Source organism: Antechinus flavipes, chromosome 5 (assembly GCF_016432865.1).
Source record: "Antechinus flavipes isolate AdamAnt ecotype Samford, QLD, Australia chromosome 5, AdamAnt_v2, whole genome shotgun sequence".
NCBI lineage: Eukaryota > Metazoa > Chordata > Mammalia > Dasyuromorphia > Dasyuridae > Antechinus > Antechinus flavipes.
The window spans coordinates 194,991,531-195,015,225 of NC_067402.1; the positions used below are offsets into that span (position 1 = coordinate 194,991,531).

General features: G+C 36.2%; 1 protein-coding gene across 1 annotated transcript in view; it reads left to right on the forward strand.

The window, feature by feature from the left end:
• TSPAN11 (tetraspanin 11) overlaps positions 1–16,307 on the forward strand; it is a 143,915-nt gene extending 127,608 nt beyond the window's left edge. The window contains exons 6-8 of the mRNA XM_052000511.1: positions 4,711–4,869; positions 6,719–6,805; positions 15,517–16,307. Coding sequence (XP_051856471.1) covers positions 4,711–4,869; positions 6,719–6,805; positions 15,517–15,576 — 306 coding nt within the window. The 3' untranslated portion in view covers positions 15,577–16,307. The remainder of the gene's footprint in view (positions 1–4,710; positions 4,870–6,718; positions 6,806–15,516) is intronic.
• Positions 16,308–23,695: the final 7,388 nt, after the last annotated feature.

The window sequence follows — 23,695 nt, forward strand, 5'->3', positions numbered from 1 at the left end:
CATAGAGATAAACAGGGGAGGAAAGTCAGAGAAAAATCAGGCTTCTTTGCAGAACTTCAGACCTTGAGTAAGTAATGATGGCATCAGTCCATGGAATCTCTTCCACTCTGAGATTTCTGCAGAGCCCTGAAAATGGTATTTCTTTTCTCAACTATAGCTCAGTCCTGCCATCTTTCACCCTTTGTTGGCTGTGCAGGAGCTACTGATTCTTGGCTCAGTTCTGTATGACCCAGATACTTTCCCTTCCCTTCCAGCCTTCTGATTCCCTCGTTCTGAGATAGTTCCTCCCTTTTATGTAAATTCTTTAGGGGTGGCCAAGTCTCTCCTGTAATGGCTTTGATTTATTTAAGGAATTGTACAGGTCTTGTTCATATTCAATTCTGACTGATTCACTTAATAAGTCTTCTTCCCTAAAAAAGGTAATTACTTCTGGGTTGAAGTAATAATCAAATGGAGCTCAGTTTCTTACAATTGGTACAGAGGATTACTATACTACAGTGAGTACAGAAACTCTCCCCACATATATTACCAGCAAGTTTTCTAGAGTTTATAGTCATAGACTTCTCAAGGTCATGAAGAAGTTCAGTGACTTGCTAATAATAGTTGCACAGCTTTAAATATGTAAAGCAGAATTTGAGAACATGTTTTCCTAACTGAATCAATCTTCTATCTACTATGACAATAGTTCTCAAATTGTGATCTGGGGACCCCCAGCAATCCCTAAAGACCTTTTCAGGGGGATCAGTGAGGTCACAGCTAATTTTTTCTTTTACTTACTTGTTTTTAAATTTTTTTTTTATTTTTCAAAATACATGCAATGATAGTTTTCAAGGTTTACTTTTGCAAAACCTTATGTTCCAAATTTTTCTCACTTCCTCTCCACCTTCCCCCTTCCCTAGACAGCAAATAATTCAATACAGGTTAAACATGAGCAATTTTTCTAAACATATTTCCATATTTATCATGCTGTATAAGAAAAATCATATCAAAAATGGGTGAAAGGAAAAAGAAAAAAAAAGCAAACAACAAAAAAGTGAAAATACTATGCTATGATCCACATTCAGTCTGCAGTCTTCTCTTTAGATGCAGATGCTTCTTTCCATCACAAGTCTACTGGAATTGCCTTGAATCACCTCATTGTTGAAAAGAGCCAAGTCCATCACAGTTCACAACTATTTTCATAATATTGTAAAGAAAATTTAATTTCTAATATAGTAAATATCAATAGATAAAACCCACATAAGCAAAAGCTCTTTGGAGAAGGGGGTACTTAATAATTTTTAAGAGTGTTAAGAGATCTTGAGAGTAAATAGTTTGAGAACCATAACACTATAGCATTCTTCTTCTTGATTTGATTTTTAAGCTGTTTTATAAGGGCAAAGTACCCTCTTATCAAGTGGATGTCCTATTGCTTCCCACTAGATTCTATCCTTAGAGCATTTTATTCCACTCAAAGTGCACTTTTTAGAAAGGACATTAATAAAGATAAAGAGTTTTCAAGAAGTAGGTGATCAGAATGATGAGAGGACAGGATACAATGACATATGAGAACTGGTTTGATGATGCCACAAATGGGGGAGAAATAGATAACATATTAGATGACAGACACATTCCTAAAAAGAATGATGTTCCAGACATAAGATGAATTTTAACAAAGATAAATGTAAAGTCCTGTGCTTTTGTACAAAAGTAATGTCCATTCTGGAGCACAAAATGGGAAAGGTATTACTAAATATGAAAATATTTTTTTTCATTTGATTAAAAAAGAGGGGGTAGTCTTTTGGGGGCCATTACAGCAAGGTCCCAATTAGTTGAAATAATGAATTTGGTGAAGTGGTTGCATATATTCAAGTCGGTTCTATTTGAAGTTATCATTATTTAAAATATGGTAATTGGTTTGAGTGTAATGAAAATATGCAATATGAATTCAAATAATGCAACCACTTCACAAGATTCATTATTCTTACTAATAAGGACCTAGTTCAATATGAGTCAACAGTGCAATATGGATGACAAAAAAATGAACACAATCTTATACTTCTTTAAGACAGATATAGTGTTCATTAAAAAGTGATAATTTTATATACAGCTATATTCTGTCCCCATCAGATCCCATATGAAGTACCATTTTCCATTCTGGTTGCCTTATTTTAAGAGGGACAAGATTCAGAGCATCCAGAATGTCAGAATGAGAAGAGAACTGACGATCTTGGTTAAAGAAACAGAGAATGTTTAGCCTAGATAATAGAAGACTTGAGCAGAGGATGATAGCTGTCTTTAAGCATCCAAAGGACTATTAGGTAGAAGAGTGATTAGAGCTGTTCTTCTTGATCCTCCCCCAAACTCTATTTCTGCTGAGAATAGAATCTATCAAGTCACCTTTGGAATCATGTACTCAATCACCCATGACTCTTCCCTCTTCTTCATTTCTCTCCAATTATTCCATCAACTGACAAGTCTTGTCAATTGTACTGGGATGAAATCTCTCCCAATTACATTCTTCTCTCCACTCAACACCTGTCCTCATTAAAACCTTCAATACCTCTTGGCTAAACTATTGCAAAGCACTAGGAAAACCTAAGAAAAATGGACAAAATTTAACAAAGTGAGAACATAAGCTAAAACTGCATAACAAGAACTCTTCTAGAAAATAGAACAGGCTAACCCAAAAGGTACTGTCTTTCCCCTTGCTAGTGATGCTCTAGATGACTCACATGCTATAGCTATTATGTAGGAAATTACGTTACAGGTATTTATTGGACTAAATTGCCTATTAAAGCCTCCTGGGATTCTGTTATTCCAATCCAGCGAGAAAAAGAGAATAGACAAAATAATTTGTTATATAGTCGTACCTCCCCATCCTATTCGTCTGAAGTTAATTTTTTAACCAAAGTATAAAACTTTACATTTTTTTACTATTGAATTTTATCTTATTATATTATTGGATTCATCCCAATGTTCTAGCTTAAGATTTCGGATCCTGAATCCATCATATCATATGGTAGTTGTCCCCCTGCAAGTTTTGTGAAATATGAAAATTTTATAACATTTCATCTATGCCTTTATCAAAGTCTTTGAGAAAAATGGCAAATAGCACAAAACCATGCACAAATTGCCAGAACACTCCACCACAGACCTAATCTTCCAAGATGACATGGAACTCTTAATGATTGCTCTTTGATCCCAGGTCTTCAACCACTTTCTAATTCACCTGGCCACTACCAGCTAAACTTTCAATCTTTTCCAAAAGGATAGCGTGAGAAACTTTTGCAGATAGAAAACTCAAGGTAAGCTACAGATCCACTAATCAATTAGCCTTGTCAGAAAAGAAAATAAAGCCATGCTAGCATTATCCTAGAGTTACAGAGCCATACTGGTGCTTTATCATGACTGATTTCTTTTCTAAATGTTCAATGACATGAATTAGAGTAAAGATCGCAGGCCTTTAGCCTGGAAACATTTACATGAACTGATGCTGAGCAAAACAAGCAGAACCAGGAATACATTGTACACAATAACAGCAAGAACGTGGGATGATCAACTATGAAAGGTTTGGTTCTTCTCACTGATTATGTGATCCAAACTTTGGATGGAAAACGCCATCTACATCCAGAAAAAGAACTATGGAGATTGATTGCAAATTAACACATGCTATATTTACTTCTGTTTCTTTTTTCTCTCTCCTATAGTTTTTCCCTTTTGTTCTGATTTTTCTCTACTAACATTATCCATAAAACAATGTGTTTTAAATAAATATTTTTTTAATCATAGACCTTTAGTTAATAAGCACCAACCTCTTCCCTCTTTTCAAAAAATTGAATCATTTGCTTTCTGCCAATCTTAAATCAGCACATAAATTTCAGTTGCTGTTCTTATTATTTTTGTGGTGGTTGCTATTCTATATCACTTGGTAGTGTCTGTGAGGAAAATGTTCTAATACCATAATCATCAGTTCTACCAGTGGCATTTTCTCTGGAGTAGTTTCAAACCCTGTGCTGCTAAAAAGTGTGTCCAAGAGAGCTACCTATTCTTTTTTTCTGTAAATGCTTTCCTGCTTACTAATTATCTTAATCTACCTTGAGTCATTTGCCTGCAGGATCTCAAAGTCCATCTTGGGGGAAAGGGAGGTGATGGGGAGCAACCCTCCTCTAGCCCCCTGAAATCTAATATTTATATTCCAGAGAATGAAATTCATGACATTAATTTGTAATTTGTATAAAGTCATATTTTAAAATGAACCTCCTCCCATTCTCAGAATCATGTTTTGTGCTCTGGCTACCTACTTACCTTTGCCAGAAATTAAGGGTTTACTAGTAGCAATTGTTTCTGTTTTGATCAGAAAGCCTAAGGCTCTTGCCCTCCCAGATTTTTTTTTTTTGAGTAGGTAAAAGAGGCCATTCTCTGGCCTTAATCACAGATTAGGTGTTGCCTCTGTTAAACTGAGACTTATTGAAGATTTTAGCTTAAAAAGGCTAAGGCCTCCCAGGACATCCAGGGCCATCTCCAGTCATCCTGATCTATATCTGGCTGCTGGACCCAAATGGGCTCTGGGGTAGAAAATGCGACTTTCCTCCATCACTTCAATCCAATTCACTTGCATGTCTTGGTATCACCTCCCTAGTGTCCTGGTCCCTTCAAGAATGAATAATAAAAATCAACAACAGCCTCCCACCATTGTACTGCTCTCAAGACATGCTCTCTGTTCCCCAGTTCAGGTGCTGTGGCAGCAACAGTTCAGCTGACTGGGAGTACAGCACCTACATCCAATCTCCAGAAGCTGAGGGCCGTAAGGTACCTGACAGTTGTTGTAAGACAGTTGTGGTCCTCTGTGGTCAGCGGGCCCACCCTTCCAATATCTATAAAGTAGAGGTAAGTAGAAGACCCTGAGATGGTGCTCCCTTTACTCAGATTGGATGAAAGGCAAGGGGAAAGAGGGAGAAAATGAGAGGAAAGAATAGGTGAGAAACAGAGAAGTGAGAGGAGAAGGAAAGGGAGAAAGAGAGGGAAAGAGGGAGGGAGAAAGAGAGAAGGAAGGAGGGAGAGGAGGAGAGATATATCCTGGCAAAGGTCTTAGAGTCAAAATCATAGTATTTTTAAAATGAAATCTTAAATATCTTAAATAAGAATTTGCTGTCTTGTGAATCAGGGGTCCTGGATTCTACTCCATGCAACTAGTTGTATGAGGTCTTTCCCAACTCTCTGTTTTAGTGAGATTTTATTTATTTCATATTCTGTATGCAGACTCACCACCTTATATTCGTATGTGTATATATAGATAGATAGATAGATAGATAGATATAGATATAGATATCTATTAGAGCTATCACCTTAAAATTCATGTTATATGCAATGTATCTTATACAAAGGTAATCCATTATAACATCATTATTATTTAAAGACTACTACCTCTCTAAGAGCAAGAACTGTGGCTTTTATTTATCTTACATTCTGCCCCTGACCCAAAGTAGCTCACAATGCTTTGAGTGTAACTCAGTCTTGGCCATGGTACCATACAGGGGCAGTGAAGGATATCAAGATGGATGTAGACACCTGATGTTTTATTTAGAAATCAATCAACTTCCTCCTCCTCAAAAACCTATCCTTACCCCTGGGATCTGGTCTGACCTTGGTGGACTTTGATTCATAAGCTTGCCCCTTTGGAATTATTGGAGGAATGTTTATAAAGGATTTTCCAAATTAAAACACTAATGTACTATTGGTGAAGTTATATACTGATTCGACCATTCTGGAGAGTAATTTGGAACTATGCCCATAGGACTATAAAACCATGCATACTGTTTGACTAAGCAATACCATTAGTAGGTCTATATCCCAAAGAGATTAAAAAAAAAAAAAAAAAAAGGAAAAGGACCTATATCAGCTCTTTTAGCATTGGCAAAGAATTGGATATTGAGAGGATATCCATCAATTGATGAATGGTAAAACAAGTTTTATATATGATTATGATGGAATACTATTGTACGTTAAGAAATGATGAGCAGGATGCTCTCAGAAAAACATGGACTTGACATAAATTGATGCAAAGTGAAATGAACAGAACCAAGCAAACACTCTATAAAATAACAGCAATATTTTATGAGAATCTACTATAAATAACTTAGTTATTCTCAGCAGTACAATGACCCAAGACAATTCTATAGGACTTATAATGAAAGACATTGTCCATTTCCAGAGAAAGAAAGGTAAAGCCTGAATATAGACAAAAGATATATTTTTAAAAATTTTTCTTGAAGATTTTTTTTATAGTTTTGCATGACTATACCTGTATCATCTATGTCAAATTGCTTGTTTCTTAATTGGGGTAGGAAAAAAGAGAAATTTGGACTCCAAATTTAGGGGGGAAATGTTAAAAATCATTTTAACATGTATATTAAGTAAGATTTTTTAAATTATTAAAAAAGGTCTTTCCACCCAATTTTGAGGCATAGGCAGTGCAAGTATTCTTATTCTACTTTATAGATAACAAAACAGAGGCCTAGGTTAAGTGATTTGCCCAGGGATACATGGCTAGTATTGGAGATAAGATTTGAACTCAGGTCTTTTGATTGCAAGACTAATGATTTGTCTACTATACTACAACCCCTGTGAATTTCCAAATACATTCTTGATACTTTTCCCCATTCCTAAACTAGTACACCCCTTTTCCCTTAGGCCTCTCTCCTAATTGGTGACCATTTTCCTTTTGTGTCTCACACAGGGTGGTTGTATCACCAAGTTAGAACATTTTCTGGCCAATCATCTCCTACTCATGGGAGCTGTTGGGATTGGAGTTGCTTGCCTCCAGGTAAGTCTGTCCCATTGTATCATTTTGGGACATTCCCAAATTAGAAAGATTATTGACTAAACAAGTAACAGAGAAGATAATGCAAGCTAAAATACAATTTTAGCAACCTAAATTATTTTAATTTTTTAAAATAATGAGCAAATAAAAATCAATGTACTAGGTGCAATGGAAAACAGTTAACTAGGAAAAAACCTTCACAGCAAATTTCTTGATATGATTTGATACACAAGATGTAAGAAGTCATGGGTTTCATCACAAGTTTTATTTGTAGATTTTCCATCTCCTTTGAATCTAGACATCTTTCCTGTTCATCTTTTTACATCATACCTATGTTTTCTAATTTGAGAGGCAGTTTTCTCTCTCCTTCTTTCATATTTAGTGTAAAGCATTTTTTTTACCAATGTTTATTAGGTCCGTTTCATCCCTGTCCAAGAATCTCTCCCTTTATATATCATTGAGCTAAGAGATTATTTACCTATAATTTATAAGACTGAGAATCTTCCTATAAAGCTATTCTCAGCAGAAAATAGCACCAGAAAGAGATTTTATTTTTTTTAAAAAGTATCATTTTGGACCACTTGCTCAATTTACTTCAGGTTCCTAGAGGTAAATAGGATTTGGAATTATGGACACTGAGTTCTTTAGCCTTCTAAAAAAGGGGGTTGGGATTCCCCACAGAAAAATTCAGATGGCTTGAAGAAAAACTAAAGGAAAGAGACAGAACAACAGAAGAAAGGACAAAGGGACTTTAGAAAAGAATGGAGTGGTCCATGAAGCACAAATAAACGAGGTCTTTTGAGGTTTAAAGAGGATGCCTCTAAGTTCTGCTTACTGCATTCAGGGTTCTGAAAGGAGGAGGAGGAAAAAATATTAGGAGAAAAAAAGTAGAATAAAGACAATGTAGTATAATGGGAAGAAAATTAGACCTGCAGTAAAAAATCTGCGTTCAAGTTTGGACTCCTTTTATCAACTTTGTGATCTTGGACAAGTTATTTAACTTTTCAATGACAGTTTCCATATACATAAAATGAAGGGGTTAGGTTTCCTAATTTTCTATTATTTCTAATATTTCTATTCTATATTAAAGATCCTTTCCAGTGCAAGAGCTATGATAACATGAACCTAAGTTCTCAGTGGACTGAGTCCACTATGCCCTGTTGCCTCTGAATCCATGATGCCCTTTCCCCAGGTACCAAGCAAGCAGGGCTGACATAATTGAGAGCATTGGCTCAGGTATTCAATCTCTCTTTTTTCTAAGGAGCATGGGAGGAGTACCTGGGATCTGAACTCCTCTCTAGGCTCAGGATACTAAGGCTCTTCCTAGCTTGCTGAATAGACTCTGCCCTCCTTGTCAGTGGTATAGTTAGGAAAAGGAAAGGGGATTCTCTCTGGGGCAGCCACCAGCTCTCAGGATCAACCCAGGTCCCAGTGAATCTGCAAAATCTACTAAGGCTGCTCAGTAGCTCCCGACATTCCCCACACTCAGGGTAGCCTAGTGCCTGATGGCTAAATTAAACCAAATCTGAGAGGGTCTGCTTGAAATTTGTGTAAATCAGATTCTCAACTTGCTTCTAGCCCCATCCATCTCCATCCTTCCAAAATCTCCTCCACTCTTAAGATCAGAGCAACTAGGTGGATAGAGAATTAGTTTTGAAGTCAAGAGGACCTGAGTTCAAATCTAGTCTCAGACACTTATTAACTGTGACCCTGTTTGCCTCAGTTTTCTCATCTGTGAAATAAATTAGAAAAGGAAATGGCACTCCAGTATCTTTGCCAACAATACCCCAAATGGAGGTTTGTGACCAAATGAACTCACAAAGAATAGGACACAACAATTGCAACAACTGAACAACATTAGAAACGTAAACAGGGGACAGGGGTGTTTGGTTTTTGTTTTTGTTTTTACAAATTAGGAAACTGAGGCTCCCAGTTGGCAAAATTATTATCCTAGAGACTTAGATCTTTAATGTTCATCTCTTCACTTTCAAAAATATGCAGGTTTCCATTAAGTCATTTTAAAAACACTCCTCAATTTCTGAAAGAACTCCAATGAAACCACAATCCCATTAGGATTCCTTTGTCCTTATTTTTTCTCCCACCTATTCTTTCTCTTTATCTCAGATTGGGTTGCCCTCTGCTGGATAATGAGAATCATCTCCACTCTCTTGTGTTTCTTAAAAAAAAAAAAAAAAAAAGGCATCAGGAGAGAATAAATATCCTTCACCTGTGTCCTCTTTTGTCCAGAACTTTTCATAGAATTTAGAGATGTAAGAGACTTCAGAAAGCACTTAAACCAAGCTTCTCAATTTAGAATTAGTAAACAAGCTCAGAGAGATAACCAGTAGCCTACATAACTAACTTTTTGTATTGCACTGTGCTTGTAGCTGTCCAGCTTCAATTCCTATGTTAGGACAATAATTAAGATAAGACTTGAATTTGTGATTTCATTGCTATAGGACACTCCCAGGAGAAGATACTCCCTCTGCCAATGCAACCTTCTCTGCAACTTAGAGTCTTAGAAAATTGCTTAATACACTGAAAAGATTGTGATACACTTAGAATCCCACAGCCAGTTTGTTCGAGAGCCTGACTAAGGCACACTGTCTCTATCAGAATAATAGCATACTTTTCCATAGCCCTTTTAAGGTTTATAAAGCACTTTCTCCACAACAACCCTATTACGTAGAGTACAAATACTATTGTCCCATTCAACAGATGTAGAAATTGAAGCTCAGAGGTATTAAGTGACTTATCCAGAAAGACACAGCAAGATAGCAATAGAGCTGATATTTGACTTCAAGAATAGGCAAGTGGTATCTTGTAGGCACTCTCCCTTAGCTACTCTCTTCCCAGTTTGATATAATGCCCCTCATCTGTTATCCTGGAGCCACATCCTTGGCCCAATAACTTACATCTCCAAAATAACCAGCATTCATCCTCTAACAAGTTCTTTTTGTTTCATCACTAGTACCTAGAATTCAGGGCGTATTGCTGGCCACAACAATTTCCTTCTATAACATACAATGGAAACTCCCTTGATTTCAGTCCACATTAACTCAGGACTGTTTCTCAGTTTATCCCCAGGTGTTAGACTTCCAAGGAATAAATCATATTCAGATGCTCAAACGGATCTGTAGACCCACTGAATCAGGATTTTACTCAAGTGATATAAATTGTACTCCATCCATGTTCTCCCAAAAGTTCACCACAAGGGGGCCACCCAACATGGTAAAGGAGATCTTGATTTCTCCTGAGAGGTATCATTAGAATAGTCCATCCATCATTCCTAGCTCTTGCCATGTGATGAGCCCATCTTCACTTCCTGTCATATTGCTTCCTGATAGTATCTTTTATACTTGTTCTTCTTTGGAATTCCTCATCAGTTATACCATGAAGCTTGCTCACACCTGCCTTTTTTTTTTTTTGGTCTCCATTGCACGGTACTGATTTTTAGGTATTGTGGTATTCCATGTTTCATTGACATATTGCATCAATAGTAGAATGTCAGTATGAGCATTTGTTCTCGTGAAAAATTTAGATTCAATAGAAGATCCTTGTAAACTTCCTGAAAATGATCCAGCCTGCTCTCTTTCTTTTCTGCTCTGATCATTGTCCATCTGTCCTATCTGCCCTAGACACATTGGACAAGCTCTACATAGGGTCCAACCAGGTTCATATTCAAATTTGAACAATCCACATTACTCATCCACTTGCTCTTCCCTATGTAGATGAAAAGATCAAAGTTCTTTGAACAAGTTAAGATCTTTTTTAGAAGACTCTGTCATATCCTGGAGTTTGATGTATTATCACATTGTCATCCACAAATTGGAGCATCCAAAAGACCTTACCAACCACAGAGAATCCCTCTTTGAATGGGACTTGGCTTTGGATTTCTTCTATTACAGTGGAAAATATCTTTGGCGATCACATACTATCTGGTTTTAGGTTTTATCAAATGCTTGTTATCAGAGAATTACTAAATGAAGTTATTTCACTTGTCATCTTACAAGTCCTGAATGATCTTGTGTATGGCTGGGAGACATGGTCTAGCCAGTAGCTGTAAGGCAGCCTTTTGTTCTACTAAATCATATCAGTAGACTGTTAAGTCACATCCTAGTTCAAATTAGGGGCAAGTAGATGGCACTGTGGATAGAGTGATGAGCAGTTAAGTGGTAAAGTGGATAAACTGCCAGGCTTGGAATCAGGAAGACTCATCTTCCTAAGTTCAAATATGGCCTCAGGTACTTATTAGCTATGTCACTCTGGCAAGTCACTTCACCCTGTTTGTCTCAATTTCCTCATATGTAAAATGAGCTATAGAAGGAAATGAATCTTTGCTAAGGAAACCCCAAATGAGGTCAAAAAGAGTTGCACATGACTGAAAAAAACTGAACAATTCAATTTAACCACTATATATTAAACACCTATTGTACATAAGCAAAGTTTTTACTTAGGGGTTAGGGATTTTAATACAAAAATACAACAGCACCTACCTTCTAGAATCTTATAGACTACTAGAAAAGTAATACAGGCACATAAAGGAGGATACACAAAGTAAATATAAAGTTACAAAAGACAGCATAAGGTAGCAGATAGAGAGATACTAGTCTTACAATAAGAAAGACAAAGAATTAAATTCTGTCCCTGCTATATGCTTGCTAAGATCCCTTACCACTCTAACATCTTCTGGTCCTAGTTACGTTATTTGATTTCTCCTCAACCCTAAGATCACAGAAGGAGAAACACTCTTCACCAGAGGCATGAGTAAGTCATATAATTTCCTAATGGCTCAGGCAATTCCCAAAACTATAAGTTACAGGTAACTTGCTGATTTTCCTTAGTGGAGAAATTTTCTACCTTTGGGAGAATTACCATGGACATGAAATCATAACTTTTGACTTCCTCCCTCCCCCAAAAAATTACCCACATACTTCTACAAAGTAGTTTTAAAAGGAAGAGAGTGGGGGATTTGCAACTTCAGAGGATCTGAAAGAATAACATGTAGGAGACAGCACTAGAGAAAATGAGGTATCTGGAGTGGTAGAGATGAACAGGGAATATATTCAATATTCATATATATCAAGTACTACCTACTTACCTTGATGTCAATTCCTGGAAAATTACAAAATATATTACAGAGCAAATGGGATGTGAGCCACTTAAACGAGTACTACACCAGCTAACATTAGTTCACTTTAAAAATAGTAGGAAGCTACAAAAAGGCAGATTAGGTTTGATTTAAGAAAAAAATTTCCTGAAGTTTAGAGCTGGTGAATTCCTCCTCAGTGAAGGAATCCAGAGGAGATTGGATGCCCTCTTGTCCACAGTATTGGAAAAGGGATTTCTGGTCAGGAACAGTTTGAAATAGATAGCCTCAGAGTTCCCTTCCCCTTCCCAAATTTCATAATTCTGAAAAGCCATATCAAGTTAATTTAATTTCCTTTTTAAATAAGGTTACCAAAGTGATAGGTTTGAAGTGGAATGGGATAAGATGGAATCTTGTAGCTCTTATATAGGTCAACTTTAGGAGGCCTTTGACAAAGATAATTATGATATATTTGTGAACAAGTTGAAGAAATTCAATGCATAATATCACAATTAGATGTGTTCTTAACTGTTTCAACTAGTCTCAAAAAGTATTGATTAAAGGACTGATAACAGCCTGGAAGGAGTTTTTTAAATGCTTGGCACAATGACCGAAATTCTATACTTGGGAGTGAAAAAGATATGAGTTTGAATCTCACATCAGACTATGTAAACCTAGACAAGCCATTTAACCTCTCTCAGAATCAGTTTTCTAGTCCCCAAAATAGGGATATTGCTATATTTAATCATTTACCACTAACTGACCTTTACAAAGGAATATTTACAAAGGTATTGTAAGAATGATATACTAACATTCATCACTTCCATTTTTGTGGCTCAAAGCTTATATTGCATTATCCAAAATTGAGCTCAAAGCTTATATTGCATTATCAAGTTCATATCTATGTTACTATTTATCTCTCAAAGCAATGGAACTATGTTGGTTGCAAAACCTGAGCTGGAACACTAAAATGCCCTCCAGAATCACAAGGTCATGGAGTCTCTGGTCTCTTCAATCTAAAAGTTAAAAGGGCACGTGGCAGAGGGCAAGGACTATGGCTCTTTGCCAGATATAGAACAGAGGACACTCCACAATTTCTCCCTTCCACAATGATCACTCAATAAATGCCTTGAGAGAAGGAGTCACTATAGTACATGGAAATAGAAAAAAGGAGTATTCCTTGAAGTGTTCCTGTGGCATCAGAGATGCTGTGAGAAGAATCAACAAGACACAGAATGTATATTTGAGAGAGGAAGGAGTAAAAGATGATAACCAGGCTGCAAATCTGGGTGACTGGGAGGATGATGGTGCCTTTGACAGTAATAGGAAAACTAGGGAGAGTAGAAAGCTTGAGGCGAAAGATAATGAGTTCAGAGAGAGAGATGGAACGATAACAGGTTGTGATGAGATAAGGGAATTTCAGAATCCAGAAGATGAGAATAGATTTGCATGCATGAAAACTTAACACCACCAGCCGCAAATCCAAGAGCCAGAGACATTTTCCATGCCAGGTGTTGTTCTCAGCTGCCCAAAAATCCCACTCCCTAGGATTGCATTCCATGCTCTTTCCTCTGTGGTGGTGACCCCAATCCTAACCCCTTCTCTCAGCCATCTGTGACTGTCAGTGAAGTCAGCATGACTATATTTCTTCTCATTCAGGTGACAATCAAGAGTTTGTAATTTTTTTTTTTAGTTTAATCCCAATCATGATGCCGACTTTGAGACTCATTTCTTTTCTCCAGTCATTTGCTCATTCATTCCCCTAGTATCCTCAGATGGGAAGCAATGGGAGAAAAGAAAAGATGAGAATGTGGATGGGAAAAAAACTAGAATTATTCTTATTTTTTAAAGATAGAATAACTGAAGCTTACAATGATAAAGTGACTTTCCCAAAATTCATTGCTGCTCTTTGGAATTGGAAGCAGAACCTTTGTCTTCTGCAAGGCCAAAAAGATTATGGCCAAAAAATTTTTGCTAGCTAGATACCTGAATTTAGTTCCCAGGTCCAAAGCTGTGTGAACTGATTGGAGGTAGAAGGGAAGAAACAAAAAAAACCAACATTCCTTCTTTGTAAGCATGAGTTTCCCCACTGATTTATAGGAATTGGGCAAGAAGCAACTAGTCATAGTGGATAGAGCACTAGACCTGAAGCCAGAAAGAGTTTATAAGTTAAAATCTGATCTCACTCACTTACAAGCTATGTGATATATAAAATGGGAATAATTCTATTTCTTCCCATCCTTAATCCCATTTACTTCAGTTTTTTCATCTGTAAAAGGAGCTAGAGAAAGAAATGGCAAACCATTCCAGTTTTTTTGCTAAGAAAACTCCAGTTGATGGGCTTATATCCCAAGAGATCTTAAAGGAAGAAAAGGGACCCACATGTGCAAAAATGTTTGTGGCAGCCCTTTTTGGAAACTGAATGGATGCCCATCAATTGGAGAATGGCTGGATAAATTGTGGTATATGAATAATATGGAATATTATTGTTCGGTAAGAAATGACCAACAGGATGATTTCAGAAAGGCCTGGAAAGACTTACACGAACTGATGCTGAGTGAAATGGACAAAACCAGGACATCATTATATGCGGCAACAAGACTATATGATGATCAATTCTGATGGACGTGGCTCTTTTCAATAATGAGATGATCCAAGGCCAGTTCCAAAGATCTTGTGATGAAGAGAGTCATTTACACCCAGAGAGAGGAGTGTGGGAACTGAGGGTAGATCATAACATAGAATTTTCACTCTTTTTGCTGGTGTTTGCTTGCATTTTATTTTCTTTCTCATTTCTTTTTCTTTTTGAGTTGATTTTTTTTGTGCAGCAAGATCATTGTGTAAATATGTATGCATGTATACTATTTAACATATTTTTACCATATTTAACATATATTAGATTACTTCTCATCTAGGGGAGGGGTGGGGGGGAAGAGAGAGAAAAAATTTAAACACAAGGTTTTGCAAGGGTTAATGCTGAAAAATTATCCATGCATATGTTTTAAAAATTTTAAAGTTTTCATAAAAAATTAAAAAGGAAAAAAAGTGAAAAGAAAAAAGAAAGAAAACTCCAGTTGGAGTCACAAAGAGCTGGACACAACTGAACAATAACAAGGAGTATCAAGCATTTGTTAAGAGTTGACTATGTAATAGATACTATGATGCACTGGGAATAGAAGCAAGGCAAAAAGGTATCTCTCCTCAAGAAGTTTCCATTCTCTTTGGTTTTATTTTAAAGTCTGAGAGTGTGGTAAGGTGAAAAAAATTGTTGTTTGCCCTTCATTTTCAAAAAGGACCATGGCATCAGGGAAGCGATATTATGACTTGCAAATGAATTGGATTTAAATGAGAGAGCAAGTTGTGCAAAATTACAGACCTGTCTCATTTTCTCCTCCAGAGTCATCCGGGTCCACTGGTAAGATATACCAGGGAGGTGACAAAATACAGTCAGAGTGAAAGAATTCTTGAGAGAACTTGAAGCCTTTTATGCATGATGGCTTGGGAGCAGCCTAAATTGAGGGGCTGTGAGAAGGGGACATAACCATATGGACAAACAGCATCTATGGCCAGAAACTTCATGGAACTCTAATTTCTCCTTTTCTTTTTTCTCCTTTCTCTCTGTCAGATATGTGGGATGGTTCTCACCTGCTGCTTATATGGGCGGATCCAGCTGCAGTCATATTGAAGGTTGAACACATCATCTTCCTTCTGGTTGGAGGCTCCAAAACTAATTTACCAAGCTTCCAATATCACTCTTCAGCTTCTTCTCTACTGGAGCCATATATTCTCTTTCTGCTTAGTGCCAGCATGATGGCCCCGATTCCTTTGAAGTGCCTGAAATCATGCTGTCACACATCCTGCAACCTCCCTTCTTCCTGTAGGACTCAGGATTCCAAAAACCCTGGCATAAGGGAAAACTTTGTTCACTCCCTGGAGGGAGATTGACCCTCGATCTTTGCCTTTGATAGTAAATAAGCTCCTGGTGGAGCTAAGATGAGAGTCTGGATCTCTAATATCTCCTAACTTTGGAATATGGGACTTTATAAGAAACTCCCCTTGCTTTTTGCCATATGAATAAGATTTGCAATATGTGAATTTTTCTAAGTTTCTTTTATTTTTTAATTAGCAAGCATTTATTTTCTTTCTCTCAGTTCTATGTAAAAGGGGTGGGAGGAGTGGGAATGAAAAAACTTGTAATAAGTGTCCATAGCCAAGCCAAACAAATTACCACCTTGACAATGTCCAAAAATTTGTTTCATTTTGCTTCTTTAAGCTATCACCTCTCTGTCAGTAGATAGGTAACACAGGTCATCATCAGTCCTTTGGAGTTATAGTTGGTCATTGTATTGATTACAAAACTTTGTTGTCTTTATATTGTTGTTGTTATTGCATAAATTGTTTTTCTGTTTCCATTTATTTCACTGTGTCAATTCATATAAGTCTCCTGAGGTTTCTCTGACTCTATCCATAAGGTTCCAATGTACTATAATTGGATACAGTCCCAACATTTAGCTACAGCCAAAACTTAGAGAAAAATATTACAAGATTTTTCTAGAATGAGCATTATTACAAATACTATTATATTCCCTCTAGGAAAATCAACATAGAGGTTTTATGAGTTCAAACATCCAAGAGGAGGAATATCTTGACCTTTCATTTGCCCATCTCTCCATGACCTTCATGAACTGTCATCCAGGTAACAGAACCATAGTGTGAAGGTCATAAGTAAGGTGTGTAGAAGCCAAACCCTAACCTCAAAGACCTGCAGGAAACAGTTTTAAAATATAGTCAACTTTCTGTAGCCTGTGTTTGGATTATCTACCATACAACTTATTTTTCTTTCAGAGTCAGCTGTCCTTTATGGCCCAGCATGCCCTTTCATTGTCTCTCCCCATGTCTTAGCAACGGTGGGATCATCAGCTCTATTAGAACAAGTGTGAGAAATATTAGCCATTCAAACTCCTCCATTTTATAATTTAGGAATCTTAAACCAGGGAAATTACACAATTAAATCAGAATTACATGGGTAGCAAATAGCAAAAGTAACATTTGAACTCAGATCTTCTGGTTCCAAGCCTTATGTTCTTTCATCTCTATAATGCTTCTAACCTAAGGGCACCACAGAAAGGACTGGGAAACGTAGTGATGATGGAGGGTGATGAGAATAAGGAGACCAGAGAATAAGTTCTAGTTCTGCTATTAATTTACTGTGAAGTGAGAGGATTGGACTAGGTTATTCCATATATCCCTTCTAATTCAACAATTCTAATTAAATCTAAATCTCACTGATTTTACTCAAGACTCTTCCTTGTGAAATGCAAGGATGATGAAAAAAGTTTATTTTTTTCCTTGCTTCCCATCCCCCACTGTACCAAGTATCACAGTAACAATTCTTATCCCTAATACTTCCCTAGATACCAAGGAGAGAAGGCATGGGGGTACAGACCCTTTCAGAAAACAGTATCTTCAATATAGGCTCCAAAATGAGAAGGTATTTCATGGACAAGTAGAAGGGGATCACAAAAAAGAAAACAGTTTCTTTTGGATAAAAAGAAAATTTGGTGCACCATAAAAAATTCTCACTGAAAGGATGCTAAATATTTAACAACCAGCTCTCTGGGGGAAAAGATGTAAACATGACACACTGTTAACTGTAGTCTGCATTATTTTCTCCATCACTTTCTTAAGCCTAGATAGTCAACAAAACAATAAATAAAGCCCTCATTTTTAGTGTTCACCAGTTTCCAAGGTATAAATGCCCAGTGAAAATTTAATAATTGCCTCTCATGAGCCCGAAGGGACCTCGGAACCCTCACCTTAAGTTCTATGTTCAATGCATACATACAACTCTTGTGGCCTGAAAGCTAACAGTCTGCTGGCCTTATTTACCAAGGCCCAGAGGAACCAACTTCCTTAGTTCCTCACAACTCATTCAGTGGGAAGGTTTTTTGAGTTTAGAAGCAATTCATTGGTATAGTGGATAAAGCACTGGACTGGGAGTAAGCAAAACCTAGGTTTCAAACCTTGGATCAGATACCTAACAATATTGTGACCTTGGACACGTTTTGGGACACTCTGAATCTCAGTTTCTACATCTACAAAATTAGTGCTGGATCTGATGACTTCTAAGGACCTTCCAACTGTCAGTCTATGATCTATGTCTGACTTGAGTCCTTCCTGCCATCGCAGGAGACTGTCCCTTTTGTTGGCCCTATCGTGGGAGAATTGCGATAAAAGTTCATGTGTTTGCTACCATTGTTGTTTCCCAGGAGACAAAGATGGTAGATATCACCTGTTGAACATGAATATTGGACCCCACCTGTCCTGAGGCCCAAGGGTATTTTCAGAAACTCTTATTCATATCCCTGTAGCCTGGCCACCAGCTCACAAATTTTGATCTTCTGTGCCAAAGGGTCTCAAAAGAGAGTAAATCCGAGTTGTGACTTAGGAATCTGGTTCTAAGGATGAGTTATTTTGCTGGAATGTCATTTTTACCTCACCCCCTCGATGCTTCTAAGTCCAATATCCACCCTTCTTCCCCATTAGCTATTTCAGGAATGAGCTGCTGAATACATTCCTATCCACCTGCCTCCATGCGTCTTCCTTGTGTTCTCTTGCTCATTCCTCTTCCCAAAGCAGAGTATGGGCTCTGAAAAATCCTAGCCAGCTGGAAAGGTTTTATGTGTGACCTCTGCTTTGGGAGAATAGACAGTCTTCCAATCATGGATATGTATGCACATTATGTGTATATAAGTATATAATCACACATGTATGTGTAAATCCCAAGTGATCCACCTGTGTCTAAGAAAAATTAAGTGTAACATGGCCCAACTAAACTGATGCCAGATATGCTCCAGAAAACCAATGACCCTGAATGTCAGTTGTAACAATTTGCTTTATAAACTAATATTGTGCCTTAAGCTACTGTATAGAGAGATGTTTTAAAAAAATATTTACCACTTTCCCCTGCCTATATCTGGTAAAAGCTGATGCTTTACACAGATTAGAGCCACTAATAATAAAGGAATACTATCCAAAAACTATGAATGTTGTTTTTATTCTCCCCTCTACTGAAAAAAAATTGATATGTAGTCATTAAAACATAATTTAAATGTTGACTATCAAAATAAGCATGTGAGTATATTTGTACATATATACTCACATACATGTATATACATATATGTATGTGTTATATATAAATGTTAGAACTAAAGATCTGTCCTCAATTAGCGAAGGCATTAATTAAGGCCCAATTTATATTTCTTTAATAAATTGTAGTCACACCTCTTGTGACAGTAGAGTAATTAGGGCCTGACTACAAATTATATTTACTTTAAGTGTGCATAATTTTACAAATTAGAAATGGAGACAGAACCAAGGTTGTACTCTATCCTATACTTCCATAATTACCATGTGAAGTTTCTATGTTACTAATCTAACAAAAATAAAAAAGGGAACAGAGTTGAAAGGAATGTACTCACCCCTATTCAAATTGTAGACTGACTGTAAAGAATGGCATGTGGGAGAAAAAAAGTAGTTCAAGATAGACTTAATCTAAATCTAGGATTTTTGCTAGATGGCTAACTAGATGTGACTCAGAAGAGCTGAAATAACCTCTGAGACTATGGGCTAAAAGAGCCAAGACCCCATTTCTTGTGGAGAAGTTACATAGTGGCTAAAATTCACCAAAGAACCAATAGATAGCTACAGAAAAAAGCACAGTAGCAAACTAGCTAAGAACAGTATAATAGTGGATAAGAAGATGATAGCACAGTAAAGACACCGAGACACCAGCAGCTTGCAACATAATAGAGAAACAAATAGTTCCAGTTGTGCTATCAGTGAAATGGAGAAATATATCTCTATATATATTGAGGACTTCAAGAGATAGTGGAGGCTACAAGGGTTTGGTGTGCTATAAATGGGCCATGAGGTCATGAAGAATTGAACTTGACTGAATAACAAAAAACAATGTCAGGGATGAGGTGAGGGGAGAATGAGAAAGATCCTTGTGATTTATATTTTGGTATTACCTGATTAAATGCCTTGTGCCCCCCCCTCAAATTAATGTGTCAACTAGTTGATTTAGTAAAAGACTCTTTTTTAAGTTGTGGTTTTTAGTGGTTTAGTAAAAGACTTTTTTTAAAAAGATTCTTAAGTTGTGGTTTTAAATAAATAAGACATTTATTTATTTAAATAAATATAAATAAATGAATGAATATTTAAATAAATATATAATCAAAGTATACCTTAAAACTGAGATAGTTTTCATGACACCCACATTTTGAGATGAGATTTTTTTAAATGTTCTAAAAGAAGAGAGATCCCTTTAAGGTTTTATTCCATTTTTTTTCTTTCTTTAAAAAAAATTATACTTTCTATGGTATAGTTGTACAATAGGGATTTTCTGATGTGACTTTTATAGACCAGACCAGTTGTTTTGCTATAACTGTTATAATATTGTGTTTGAGGTTCATTGAAACAGTATGGCTTAATAAAATTGTTGAACTGTTGCTGTACATTCTTTTCAATTCCCATCATGCCTAGTTCTGAGAAAAAAATCACTCAGAGAGAGCTTCGCTCAGCAAAACTAGAGGATGGGGGGGAAAGTAGCAACTTCTGTTCTGCTTTCCTGCAGGAACCCAAATCACTGCTCTCCCTCCAATGGTGTGGATCCTCTCCACTGGTATGGACCACCAACCCTCCATGCTTTTTGTGACTTGCCGGAAAAAAAAAATCATCATGCTGTGATCAGCCTCTTAGCAATTAAGCCTCTCCACATTTGGCTAGGTGGTTGCTCATACAAAAGATACAAAATACATTGCTAGGTTCAAACTCAAAATTTTTCTAGCTGCCAGATCTTATATGCTGATAGAAACAGGATGGGGAAGATTATGGCAGTTGAATAGGATGCCGAAATTTCATTAATACATTTGAATGTCACATGTGTTACATTTTATAGAAGGGATTTCAGGTCAATCAATGATTTCACTTATTTATCACTGGTAACAAATCAGAAGGTTTGTCAGAGCATTAAACTCAATTCTACAAGAATTTATAAGTCCTTTATTTATAATTTTGTATTATAAATGTAAATATATATGTATTATGTTTATTTTATATTATTAAATTAAATGTATATATGTAATATATAAATATTATATATGAATATACTAGAATTTATAAAGCATTTATTACATGTCAGGCATTGTGCCAGGTAGTGAGGATAAAAGAACAAAACAAGAGATAGTCCTTACCTTCAAGGAGCTTACGCTTTAAAGAAAATAATATCAGTACTCTATTTTTAATCTTTTCTTCTTGAGAAGAACTGAATTTTTATTGACTTACAGTTAGTGTGTGTAAAGCTACATTATAACTACAATCTTCCTGACTCCAGGTGCCCCATTCTATTCACTGTTTTACCCAGCTGCCTTTCTTCCAATTCCCCTATTCCTGCTGAGGATTCTGTCACTTTTCTAATCAACAAGATTCACAACTTTGGAGTTTTTCTTTGTTGTTTCTACCTTACCCTTTTTCTATTCAGTTTTACTCACACTTTTACTGCATCTATACCTACTTTTCCACTCTCACACAGTCTTACACTATTTTAAGTTCTCAGCATCTCTTAAATTGGACCATTGTAATAACATCCTCATCATTTTCTCGGCTTTCTTCTCGCCAATCCATTCTACACATAGCTGCCAAATGAATATTTCTAAAATGCTTGTCTAAGTCATCCATTTTCACAAAAACCCCTTTTATAGACCTACTTCCAATTGTTCTACTTCACTCATTCTATGTTCTGGCAGAACTGGTCTATTCTCTCTGCTTCTGTAAAAGCTATCCTCATGCCTGGAAAGTAATTCCTTCTTATTTCAGCCTGTCACAGCTCTAGCTTCCTTCAAGGTTCAGCTTAGGTGATCTCTCCAATAACAGCCCTCCTTGAATTCTTGGTTGCAAAAGTTCTCTCAACAACAACTACTACTAGTAGTACTTCTTTCTTTCTTCTTCTTCTTCTTTCTTCTTCTCTTTTTTTTTTCCTGAGGCAATTGGGGTTAAGTGACTTGCCTAGGGTCATACAGGTAGGAAGTGTTAAGTGTCTGAGGTCAAATTTGAACTCAGGTCCTCCTGATTTGGGGGCTGCTCTATCTACTGTACCATCTAGCTGTCCCTGAAATTATTTTGCATGCCCTTCTCTACCTATAAGTTTTATCTCGTTAGAATGTAAGTTCCTTTTGCATGACCTTGTATAGTTTTATCTTTGTTTCTGTAGGCCTATTACGGTGTCTAGCATATTGCAGATTTTTAGTAAATATTGAATTATTGGGGTTGAAATTTGTAAATGATATAAAAATCATAGTGAAAGTAAATGTACTGAGTAACAAAAGTAGAACCCAAAATAGGTTTGAATGGTGAGAAAATGAAATTTAATATATGTAACTGAAATCCTAGACTTGGGTTCAAAAATATGAACTATACAAATACAGACTGAGGAAAGTATTACTAGATCACATTTCTTATGGAAGAAGATACTCAGTTTTCAATAAACCCAAAAGCTCCAGTTCCTGCTATAAAGTCCTACAATTTGACAAAAATTTCTGAGAAAATTGGATGCCAGTATTTTTTTCAGTATTGGAAGAAATTATATTATGCTATAATATCAATGTCATAAAAATAAACAATTTTAAAGATTTTTCTAAAAAGTGAAGAGGAAAAATGAAATGAGCAGAATCTGAAGAACATCTTACACAATAACAACACTGTAAAAGCAAACAACTTTGAATCTAATGACCATTCATGATTCCAGAGGATTGGTGAAGAAAAAAAGAAAGAAAAAATGAAAGAAAAAAAGAAAGAAAGAAAGAAAATATGGCTATTGAGGAAAGTTATTTTGTTTGACTATACATATTTAAGAAATTAGTTTTTTTCTTTTCTTTTTTATCCAGTGGAATGGTGGTAAAAAGGAAAGAAGATAGATTTCTGTTAGTTTTTAAAAATATATACAGTAAAATATGTGCAGGGGGGGAGGGGGATGTTACAGATGTGAAATGTTGCAAACATTTTCAGATGAAAACACCATATCATTAGATTTGCTTGTTTGGGCAGGTAAGTGACACCAGTGGATGGAGTCCCATACCTGGAAATAGGAAGACTCATCTTCCTAAATTCAAATCAGGCTTCAGATTCATACTAGTTGTGTGATCCTAGGCAAAACACTTAACCGTATCTGCTTCAGTTTCCTCATCTGTAAAATGACCTGGAGAAGGAATTGGCAAATTGTTCCAGTATCTCTACCAAGAAAATTCTAAATGGGGTCACAAAGAGTCTAAGAGGACTAAAAACTGCTAAACAACATCACTATGTATTTTCCTGTTGTCTCCACTATTAAAGTGTGAGTATCTTGAGAACAGGGAATATTTTTTACCTTTCTTCATACTCTCAGAGATAATCTAGAAGGACCTGACACATATTAAACACTTAATAAGTACTTGTTGATTGAATGGTCTACAAAATCCTTTCCAATTTTTTTTTACATTTTCTTTTACATTTTTTCTTTTTCATGTTTGGGTTTAGGGTTAGGAGGGACTGATCTATTTTCTTTTGCAACATGGCAAATACAGAATTATCTTTTGCATGACTTTATATGTATAATAAATGATCAAATCGTTTGACTTCTCAAGGGGAGGGAAGGAGTCTTAAGACAGTTTAAAATCAAAATATTAAAAATTATTTTTAAAATTTTACATGTAATTAGAAAATATTTAGTAAAATAAACACTTTATTTTTTAAAAATCCTTTCTAAC